Source organism: Equus quagga, chromosome 10, assembly GCF_021613505.1.
Source record: "Equus quagga isolate Etosha38 chromosome 10, UCLA_HA_Equagga_1.0, whole genome shotgun sequence".
NCBI classification, from domain to species: Eukaryota; Metazoa; Chordata; class Mammalia; order Perissodactyla; family Equidae; genus Equus; species Equus quagga.
The window spans coordinates 18974589-18986442 of record NC_060276.1 but is presented as its reverse complement, the minus strand read 5'-3'; the positions used below and the strand labels follow the sequence as shown (position 1 = coordinate 18986442).

Genomic DNA, 11854 nt, shown 5'->3' with positions numbered 1-11854 from the left:
TTCAGAGTGAGACAAGGAAATGGACTTTTTCACTTTTGGAGAAAGGCTTTGACCGCTCCAGGGAAGGCCTGTTCTCCAGCTGTAGTCTAGGAGGTGAGAAGCAGAACTAACCAACAACGCCTATGGGCGACTTTAGAAACTCAGCCTTACTCCTGTGTTCCAGTGAGAGAGCAGAAGGCTCTCTATAAGCAGGCCTTGATTCACTGATTCATTCATTCAGCAGCTATTTCTGGGGTAGTTATACATAGCTCCAGCTCCAGGAGCAGAATATTCCTTACCAGCATATTCCTTTTGACAGAAGTCTTTGGGGGATGATGGCTGAAAGTGACTTGCAGTGGGCATTGTAAACCAGCCCATGGGAGAGGAAAGTGGATTTCAAGACCCCACAGGGAAAGTGAAACTCTGTGCTGTTTCCTAATCTCCAAAGATGGGACTGTACAGAAGTCATGGTTCTTTGTTTCCTTCATTTCTGCCTTTGTTTTCAAATTGGCTACCCCATCATGGTGAATCCTGTGGACTCTAGCTTCTCTTCTCTCCCTCCCTCCCTCCCCTACCCCAAAGTCATTTCCTGAAGCCTCTATGGAGTAGTATTGATTGAACCCCAAGGAACTTCTATGACCTGCAGCTACCCTGAGTCTGATCACTGCCTTTCGCTTCTGCTAATGTAGGGTTAGGAGCAGCTTTTTCTGAGCCAGCCCCTTAAGAGGCAAGGAGAAAACACACTTGCGACGGGGACACCTTGGTTCTGGTGTAGTCCTTGCTGCAAAACCAGTAACAATTAAGTATCTCCCTGTTCTATCTATTGAGAAGCTGAACATCAACAATCTCTAAGGTCCCTTCTACTCTGACATTCTATGATTACTTCTAAAACTGATTGCTTCAAAGCCTCTTCAGACTGCAAATTTCAAAAGCACTAGGGAGAACGCTGAATAGATCTTTTTCTGAGAACTGGAATCCTTGTCATTTCCGTATAGACTTGAAAAGGATGGGAGCTGACATTTATTAAGTGTGCTATGAGCCAGGCACTCTCTTATATTGTACATTATTATTTCAATAATAATTCATAACTTGAAGAAATTTTGGGCAGATGAAATGAATGTATATGTGAAGTACTGAGTACAACGCCTAGCATAAAGTATGCACTCCGTAAATGTAATGCCCTGACTCACGCTTCCGCTCTTCTCCACCCAGCTCACCGCTGTTTAAAAAGGTAAAGAAATAGAGCTCAGAAGGATTAAGTAACTGCCCCAAGTCACCCAGGTTTCCATCTCCAAAGGCCATATGTATCCTGTTATATTACAATGCTTCTGGAGTGTGAAGTTTGCAGTTATTTCCTCTGTGGACCTGCTCCATTAACATGTACAGTTTGAAGAGTTTGCTTGGAGGCTTCCTACTCTCTGGCCCAGTTCCTTATTGTGATCCAGGGCCTGTGTTTGGGAGGAGGCTGCCCAGAGGTTTCAGGTGCAGCACAGATTTCCCTCTGCAGGATTATAACTGTTCCCACAGAGCCTGAACCTTCCCTCTATGCCTCATTATCATCGGACTCTCATTCTGAGCCAACCAACCTCCAGGGCAGTCCCTGGGTCACCTAGACAAGAATTCCCTGGAAACTATGCCTTCCAGTTCCATTCCCCTGATGCAGGTATGGCAAGGTGGCCTTGTGGGGAAGAGCCAGGGGACCACTTTTAAATAAAAGGAAAGGTATTTTTAATTCAGAAAATCATATCCTTGGCTGGCAGAATATTGAGAACTGTTACAAGAGTGGAGGATATGGGAGTAGCTGCAACCAGAGATGAGAAGAACCACTGACACTAGGGAAGGAAGAAGGTAGGCTGGGGCTTGCCTACCCAGAGGTATGGTCATTGGCCCACATATTAATAGGGTTAAATGGGATCTTCCTGAGATGAATGACAGTAGATTGATCTTGGAGGCAACTTCATGATTTGAAAATAGTCTTCTTATAAGACCCATCAAGTCTATTCAATTTATAGCAGCCGTTCCTGTGTTGTTCGTTATTTAGTAGAAGGACCATGGAGTTTGACCTCTAGTGGTAGAGATGGTTTTGCGTGGAGCACATCACACTCTGGTCTGGTACTCCTGGTGTACATAGAGCAATTCTGGGTTTAGGACAACATCAATATATCTTTAGTATGAGAATAAACAGGTAGTTCAGAAATGCTGTTGCACAAAGCAGATGGCTAGACTTGATGATTTCTTGTGGTCCCTTCCTCTTCCAGCATTATTGGGCACTTCTTTATGTCTCTCTCTCCCTGTTTTTTTCTTTGTCTCTCTCTCTCTCTCTCTCTCTCTCTCTCTCTCCTTCTCTGTCTTTTTCTCTGTTTCTGGCTCTCTCTCTCTCGTAGGCTACAGAAGTCATTCCACATAATAGAGCTCTAGTTCTGGGAACCAGCAACCTAGGATTCCTAATGGTGTCCAAGATGATTTAAAGTACTTTGCTTTGCATAAAGAGAGGAATAATTTGCCTTCTAGAAGTAGCATAATACTCAGGAAAGAGTACAGGCTTTGAAGACAAGCAACTTAATTTTAGATCCAGATTCTGTCATGTCCTAGGTCTACGATGCTGAGAAAATCAGTTTAACTTTCTTGAGTCTCATTTTCCTCATCTGTAAAGTTAGGATAATCCTGGTACCTGTCTCCTAGGTGTGTTGTGAAGATTTACTGAGATAATTTATGGAAAGAACTTAGCTCAGTTCCTGGCACAGAATATGTGCTGAAGGCATATTTGTTGAATGAATGAATGAATGGATATTGGTGTCTTTGCTTCCCTACCTCCCTATGATGAAATGCTGGTAAAAAGGCTTTTGCTTTCCTTTAATTAAGTGGTAAGAGCATGGATGTGTAATTCAGTCAACTCAGCATCTGCACTCTTAACTCAACCATCTACTAACTATGTCACCTTAGTAGCTAAAACTTTGTCTCAGCCTTAGCATACTTATGCATAAAATCTGGACAGCAAGACCAAGTGTGCAGGTCTGTTGTGAAGATTAATGTAGGAAATAATGTAAGTGATAGCACACAGTACAGGACTTGGAACATGGAACGTGTTCTATAATGCTAAGTCCCTTTCTCTCCCTCCCCTGGGCACCTTCACATATGTGGACTTGTTTAACCCCCAGAACAACCTTGTGAGATATGTATTACCATGATAATGAGATGATGTATGTGGAGGCACCTAGTACAATATAATGCAGGTTGTCAATAAATGTTTGTTTCTTTCCCCTCCTTTTCCTTAATTAAGCCAATTATTTTCCTGCCAACAGTCGTGCTTTTGCATGAACTATGTGAATATTTTAAAGAATGAGGTACTAATCCCATATTGTTATCAATTTAGAAGGCAGTCTGGACACCTGGCCTATAATTAGAATTATGTTGATTTTAATAAGATGACAAAAGATCACAGAGTTGATAGATATAAAGTGCTTCCCTAATTCTTCCTCATTATAGTGAATTATGAATAGATTAATTTGATATTTCAAAATGTAACAATCATTAGGAAAACATTTTCATATAAATTATAGTTTTACATATTAATGTCATGCTTTCATTAGCATCTAAAAATGCTATTCTTTACTCACCATGAAGAGAAAGTTTTTGATCTATGTTTGTAGAACTGGGGATTGGTTGGGGTTGAGTCCCTCTGACTTCAACCTGGTCTCTTACCTGGTTTCCCAACCTACAATCTAATCTCTACTAATTTGTGTCTTAGAATATTATTTAGAGAAAACCAAAGAGTAGATTATATTTGTGGTTGGAGCAGAGAGCTTCATGCCAAAATAAAATCTGATCCATGGTCATAAACCAGGTTAATTTACTCTGAATCGCCCTGTTAGTAACCACAGACAAGTTACTTAACATCTTCTTTTCCTTAGCTTCATCATCTGCAAAGTAAATTAATGCTTACCTGATATGGTTGTTTTGATAATTAAGTATGATAATTTATGAATAAATCAGTTAATCTGTCTAAAGGCGTTAGCATAGAGTTCACCATGTGGTGAGGCCTCAATAAATGTTAACGGCTGCCACTGCTGTGACCACTACCACCACCACATCTGCCACCACAATGATAATGATGTGACAAAATCATTGCAGAATGGTTAAAGAATTGGGTGTTCTGTCTCATAAAGTATTCCAGATCTCTGAATGGTGGGCTGAAAACTTTCTTAATTTCAAGGGGCCTTCATCCACGTTGCTTGAATTACTATGAAAAATCTGGGATCACCATTGCATCCTGAAGCACTGAGACTCTTTCAGAGCCATAGGAAGATCATTCATATCTTGTGTTACCATTGTCCAAAGCTTCAGCTATGGAAAGTTTAGGAAATTGGATTGAATGTAATTTGAATGCAAGAGAGCCCTTGAAAATGTTTGTGATTTTAATTATGATGGCTTCTATTTTAATTTTTCTTTCTCCCCGAAAAGCAGAGGATATTACTCTTTCTTAGTTTGTTGAGTCTCAATTAATGAGAATTTTACAAGAACCTTTTCCTCGTCTCTAAATAAACCAGAGAGCCTGTTATATAGAGAGATTTACCTAGGTGCCATGCATATTCAAGGAAGTAGGGAGAAGGGAATACAACTAGGTTGATTGAATTCTTTTCCTTTTGAAAATTGACCAGTTGTTTGGCTGTTCTGGAGACTAAATTAATACAAGTAAATTTCCTAAGTAGCAGATTGATAGCTCAGGGGGGAATAGTGAACCTGGATGTGTAGTCTGGAAATTTTCAATAAGTTACAGACCAATGTGTGAGCATGACTTTATTGGCAATAAAAATGGAAGGCAAAGAGAGCCATGGAGATGTTTTTCCAATGAATTCTCAAAAATGGAATGATGAGTGGTTCAGATAATCTTCTGTGTGAATGCAGAGGGCTGGACACCAGTAGTCTCTTATGGTCCCTTCTACCTCCAGGGCCTTAGAGTTCTAGAGCATCTTTTTAGCACTATTACTTCTTTAGGCATTTGTCTTAGAAATTTCATTCCTTCCTTCTTTCCCTTATATTTCTTATATTCTTCCTTCCTGAAATATTTATGGAGTGCATACTAAACGCCTAGGCACTGTGCCAGGCATTAGGGTACAGCACAATCAAGGCAGACATTGCTCCTACTCTCATGGAGGTGACAATTTATAATTTTCTGGGATGTACTCCACCTGATGGTTGGAGAAAGATAGCTCCTCGGTCATGTTTGAGCCTTGTGTTATATACAATTCCTTATATGTGAGTTTTCTCCCTTTTCTTTAATTTGTAGGATTTAAGATCTTAGAAAAAAGGAGAATTTTTAGACTGGAGCTGATGGAGTTGAGGTGTCAGAGGACTAGGACTAGGGACTGGAGGTGTTGACTTCCTGCCTCCGACACAGCCTCATAACTTACGCAGCTCAAGGAATCTCCTGCTTGTTATGCTCATCCAAATTATAGAGAGGAGGCAAGGTGTGTATAATTAAAACAAACTAAGCAAGCAAACAAACAGAATCACAAAGAAAGCAAAACAGGAAATAAAAACACATAAAACTCTTCCTTCTAGTTTACCCCACAGAAGGTTTCTTTTTTTGACTTTGAAAGGCTTAGTCGATTTTTCTTTTAGTCATCTGATCTGGTGTTGAGGCTGCAGTATTAACATCTAGTAAGCAAATATGATAGTCAATCCACTTGCATGTCTAAAACAGAACTTAGGACCACACTGCTGGATCCCCACCAACCCACTTCCTTATCAAAAGAAAAAATGACTTAGCATCAGTCACTAACACTGACCCAGAAGGTCCCAGGGTGCCATCAGTCCCCCCAATGTTTGTAAAATACCCTCCTGGAAGAATAGAGGGGCACAGCCACGTGTTCTATGAATGTGGGTTGGAACCAAGGCTCAGAATCCTGGGGATCATCATGCGGGAGCCGTCGGGCAGGACTTGGGAGCTCCAGGCCATTGTGCTTACGAAAAACAAAATCGATGACAGATTTTCATCCACTTATTCATGAGTACATCAAACGGGTATTAAGTGCTGTCTAGTACTGGGAATAAAAGAGCAAACTAAAACGTCATCTTTTACCTTTCCAGACTCAACAAACATCATTTCCATGTGTTAATAACCTCCAAAGGGCACAGTAGCCATCACTCAAGTAAACAATAATGCTGAGAACAGAATTGTGAGTCCACTGATGTTATACTGTTCCTGTTCTTCATGAGTTTCTCAATTGATAAGTTTTCTTTTACCCAAAGAAGAGAAAATCCAGGTGTGGGGGTAAAATGGGACCGCAATATCTCTCTTCAATTATCTGAAGATAATATAGATCAAGATGATATCTATTACATATAGAAAAAGAGTTGGATAGATCTATGTTGTATAGAATCAGTGAGCAGACCAGGGATGAATGGACAGAATTTAAAGGGATTCTGATTTTGCTTTATTTCTAATAGTTGGAACCTATCAACTATGGAATATGTGGTCTTAGGAGCTAATAATAACAATAATTATAATTTAGTAATTACTATGTTTAATGTATTTTGTATATAGTACCTTAAAAACTTTTCAAAACAGTATGTGTCGTTTAATCCTCAGTACTCACTGTGTGTATCAGTCAGGGAATATAGCATTATCTCTATTTTACAGATGAAGAAACTGAGGCTCAGAGAAGTTTACACTATTACTCAGGGTCACACAGCTAATGCAGGACAAGCTGGACATCAAATCAATACCTATTGATTGGTCTTGAGGGAGTGCTTAAAGAAGGATTCTCTTCCTTGGCTTCTTTCTGAGTTGTAAAGAAGCCATCTTCAAACAGGGAAGAATTAAAGGGCAGCTTAAACTTCCAGTGAGGCAAGGGACATTTACCAGGCCAGAGTCCAGTGTAGAACTATGCTCTGCAAACCAAACTGGATGAGAGTGAACTATTTTGCTTATTGTCATTTCTATTTTAAGATTATGTTCTCTGATTTCAATGTGAAAATATAGGTTTGGGCTTGTGGATGGCATCAAATACACCTTCCTTGCTCACTACAGCCACAATCCTACCATCTCCCGTGTGCACAGATGTATGTTTGTGTGTGCATAGGAAATTACTCTCCTGAGCCTGTGAACACACACAGGTTTCACAATTGGCCTGAAACAATGAAGGTTACGATCCAAAAAAGAGGCAGGTTTTGCCGTTTCCTGCATAAAAACAAACAACTGAGTTAATTCATTTGATTGACTTGTTCATTTTCCCAGTAGTGTTTCTGGCACAGGGAAGAAAACTCTTCTGTGAGCACAGCCTGTGTGTGTGGGTGAGTGTGTGAGGACCACCCTATAGCACTGTTTTAAAACTTTCCCCTTTCTTATAATATGTTTTTCAAAGTTCTGCCTGATAATCGCGGATTGTATCTGGAGGCCCACTTGCTAAAAGCACGTTGAGTCATAGGCAGGTTGTAAGAGTCCAGGAGACCTGCAGCGATGACTAAGAGAGTCATTATTTGATAAAAAGGGAAAAAATAGGTATTGGTTTGAAAGGAAGGCTGGGGGAGCATGAAGAACTTCTTGAACAGGGGAAAAAAACACTTGAAAGCTAGCTGGCAGGGTGAGTGGGGACCGGAGAAAACCGGTCTTGTGCAGTAGGACTTGCTCCTGCATTTTAATCACATCTCGATGTGACTGGTTTTTTTCCTCTTTTTGTTTTTTCATCAAGCAAGAAAGGACACAGAGGGGATTTAGCAGTAACGTAGCTCTTTAAACTTTGTACTATACTTTGTCCTCTTGCACATTTTCAAACTGACATCTAGAAATTTTTCATTCTAAGTTCAAATAGATGCACAGTATACTTTTTGTCACCTTGTAAATATTGACAGTTTAAAATTAAACTCTTGCATCACTCTTTTAACGTCTTCAAAGGATTCTAAATACTGTAGTATTTTGATATCCACTGTCACCCATTAAAATATAAATGAACAAGTTCTCTAACAGTCGGACATTTAACACCATTACCTTTTCTTCTTGAACTCGCATTTCCATTCATTTTCCCCACAGAACTTTATTCTAATGTCGTATATGTTGTTATACTTGAAAGTCTTCTCTTGGTCATCCTATCATACATCTCACCAAAAACATGTATATACAATGAAATTTTAAGCTACAAAAAAAGCCCCGAGGACAGAAGTCTCCCAAGTGTTAAGATAAAGAAGCAAATAAATAAATAAATAAACGTTACACAGTTAGTAAATGACAGAGAATTAATTAAGACTCAGAACTATGCTCCAACTTCAAAATCTTAGCCACTCTGTCTGGTTGTACTCTGGGATCTCAGAGAAAAAAGTGACTGCAGCCATGGTAAGAGTCAAGATGTCTAATAGGAAGATCTTTCTCTTGTAAAGTGGGAGAACGGTAATTGTGAAAGGAGAGATGAGAAAGGAGAAGCAGAATGAGTCTTCAACCTCAGGTACATTCACAGCAGATCAGTATGAGAAAACAGTCTGTATAAATTGGAAATTAATTCTCTTAAAGCTCTCCCTTTCTGCGTACCTCCTTGGGAAGTCATCGTGTAGCTCTAGAACAGGGTTCCTCCGCAGCGGCACCATTAACATTTAAGGCCAGACAACTCTTTGCTGGAGGGGTCTGTCCTGTGCATTGTAGGGTGTTTAGAAGCATTCCTAGACTCTACCTACTAGATACCAGTAGTAGCCTTCCTCTCTAGTTGTGACAACAAGAAACGTCTGCAGATATTGCCAAATGTCTGGGGTGGGGAGCAAAATTACCCTCAGTTGAGCACAACTGATCTTGGGTTATGTATACTCTAGTTTGAAGGTTACTTATCTAGCTTCTTAGAAATGAGAACAAGGTCCAAATCAGTCAAATGTGTTATTTGTGCTTTATTTGGCATTTAAACCAGGCTTCTTCCTACATATAAGATCATGGTGGAGAGTTTGCCTTTAATCCTTTGAGACAGAATTCTAAAAGTACTTTTCATATGGACAAAGATGAACACATACACATATATGTGTAAATAATAGCACGCAGTGAATCAGTTTGTGTGGTGGAAAGATCATGAATGTTGGAGTCACACAGAACTGTGTTTGAATCAGCTCATGTTCATCTGATGACTTCAGGCAAATTTTCGTTAGTAGTATTATTTACCACAATTTATTGAGCATTTTCTACATGGCAGGCACTTTGTGTTCATAATCTCATCTAATCCTTACATAACTCTATAGATAGATACGAGTGTCATCTTAAATTATCTTTAAGTTAAATTAAGTGGTGCTAGGCAATGGTTAGGAAGTAATGAGAGATGTACAGTTTTCCTCCCATGCATTTATATTGCTTTATCTTATTTAAGTATAGTGATTACTAATGTTGGTTAATGCTTCTGTGTGGCTCTTTTTACGAATAATTTTATTTTGTAAAGAAAAATCTTTAATGTTTATTTAGTGCTTACTATGTGTCAGACACTGTTTTAATTACTTTACATGCATTTACTCTTCAAAACAACACTGAAGTGCTACTATTATCCTCACTTTCCAGATGAGAAAACTGAGGCCCAGAAAGATTAAGTAACTTGCCTAAGGTCACACAGCCACTAACTGGAGAGGCTGGGAGTTGATTCTGGGCAGTCTGGCACTGGAGTGCATGTGTTTAATCATTATACTACACTACCTCACAAAATAGACCAACAAAAAAATTGAATGAAAAAACAGGCTAGTTTCTCTTCCACTGCCCATGATATATATGGAAAGCCTGGTTATTTGGATTTTGTGATCTAACCCATGGCCACTACCTCCTTAATGTCAGCATATCTGAATTACAGGCAAAGTCTTATGGAGAAAATATTTCACTTTGAGAAGACTGCTCTGGGGAAACCAAATTTAAAAAATAATGGCAAAGATGATAGCATGTGTAGCTATCTATATCTTACTGTGCAGATCCAGATGGATGTGTGTGTGTGTGTGTGTGTGTGTGTGCTCAGATGTGTGTCTTGAGTCTAACCAGCAGTTTCAGATGTCAGCTGCTGGGCTTTCTCCCCAGAAACCTAAAACCCAGCCTTTTATAGGGCAAGATTTAAAAATAAGAAATCATTATTCTGTTCTAGGATGTACCCTGATTTTCCGCAATCTACTCTCTCTCCGGCAACTACTGTTCTGCTATGTCAGGGATGTCACTATCAAACAAGTATGGATGGCCCAGTAACATCAATGGAATGATTCTCTGCTTCAGTCCTGGCATTTTAGCTCCCATTTCATGCTCTGATAAAGAAGATCATAAATATGATTTATTATCTTGCCTGCCATTTCTTTGAATTGTCAACATTTCGTAAGGATTTTCCTTGGGGATTTCTTCTGTCCAAAATGGTGAAAAGGATGTCAAGCATGGGCTCTACATGTCTGCTTTGAATGTGAATTTGGTGGTCTTGACTTACTACCAGTACAGTTGTACTCTGGAATGTTCCTTCAGGGATGGGCATAGATTTTCACTGAGCCATTCATCTCCCATTTAGTCTTCTCATCCCTATTCCGCATCCTGACCAGAGGACAGGTTCAGCTGATTTCTATAAAAGAGTTTTTCTGAGGGAAAACTTAACTGGCTACAATGAGGACCAATCTCCAAGAAATGTCCTCATCAGTGCAGAGCTCTAACCACTGGTAGAATTGGACTATGCAGGAAATCTAAGTGGTAGCATAATCTGACATAACAGTATGGAGAAACTGACACGTTCCCAGGAACTTCTGACTTCTGTGGGGCCAAGAAATACCACTATGATGGTGACTGAGTTTATCATATTGGGATTTGGAGACCTCAAGGAATTGGGTCCCTTGCTCTTCCTGGTGTTTGGCATTGTCTACTTAGCCACCATTTCTGGAAATCTCCTCCTTGTGGTCCTGGTGAGCACTCAGCGGGGACTCCAGACACCAATGTACTTCTTTCTGGCAAACCTCTCATGCCTGGAGGTCTGTTATACATCCAACATTGTGCCCAGGATGTTAGTAGACTTGTTGAGAACGAACAGAGTGATCTCCACAGTAGGCTGTATTATTCAGCTCTACTTCTTTGGAGCCCTGGGCAGCACTGAATGTTATCTTCTGGCAGTGATGTCATGTGACCGGTACCTGGCTGTCTGCCGGCCCTTGCACTATCCAACACTAATGTATGGGACCATATGTGTGGGGCTAGCAATTGGCTCATGGGTTGGTGGCTTCACAGTGGCAGCTGCATTCCAGGTTGCTATGGTATCCAGTTTTACCTTCTGTGGTGGCAATGAGATTGACCACTTCTTCTGTGACTTGAAACCTCTGCAGAAGCTCTCCTGCTCAGATCCCCACCTGGTCAACCTGGTCTGCATGAGTTTAACAGTGCTGGTGACTCTAGTTCCGTTTGGATTAACCCTAGCCTCCTACTGGAGGATTCTTTCCACAGTCTTGCATATACCTTCCGTGACTGGTAGGCAGAAGGTATTCTCCACTTGTTCCTCTCATCTAGTGGTTGTGACCTTGTTTTATGGGACCTTGATCCTGGTCTATGCTGTGCCCTTGGCTGGTGAGGTACCAGTTCTCAACAAAACCTTCTCCTTGCTCTATACTATTGTCACTCCCATGTGTAACCCCCTTATCTACAGCCTCAAAAACAAAGACGTCAAGGAGGCCCTGAAGAAGCTGAGGATTTGATCGTACAATGATCTCCATTCGATCAACAAAACTGATGGCAGTCTGAAGGTCAAGGCACTGTCCTCATCCACAGGGAATTCTCAGCCTGATTAGGAAAATGTAGGATAGATTATAATCATTATAACCTGAAATATTGGTTAATTTCCAAATCAGCTAGCTGATTTGGGGGAAGAGTTAGTAGATTTGTCTTGGTCTCCTTGAAATGCTTTAGTTTTCC

The 11854-nt window shown here is 40.3% G+C and overlaps 1 protein-coding gene across 1 annotated transcript; it reads left to right on the top strand.

Moving 5' to 3' along the window:
• Positions 1 to 10671: 10671 nt before the first annotated feature.
• Positions 10672 to 11637, top strand: LOC124245928 (olfactory receptor 10C1-like). Its single transcript, XM_046673761.1, has one exon. The coding sequence runs from the start codon at positions 10672 to 10674 to the stop codon at positions 11635 to 11637; it is 966 nt and encodes a 321-aa protein (XP_046529717.1).
• Positions 11638 to 11854: the final 217 nt, after the last annotated feature.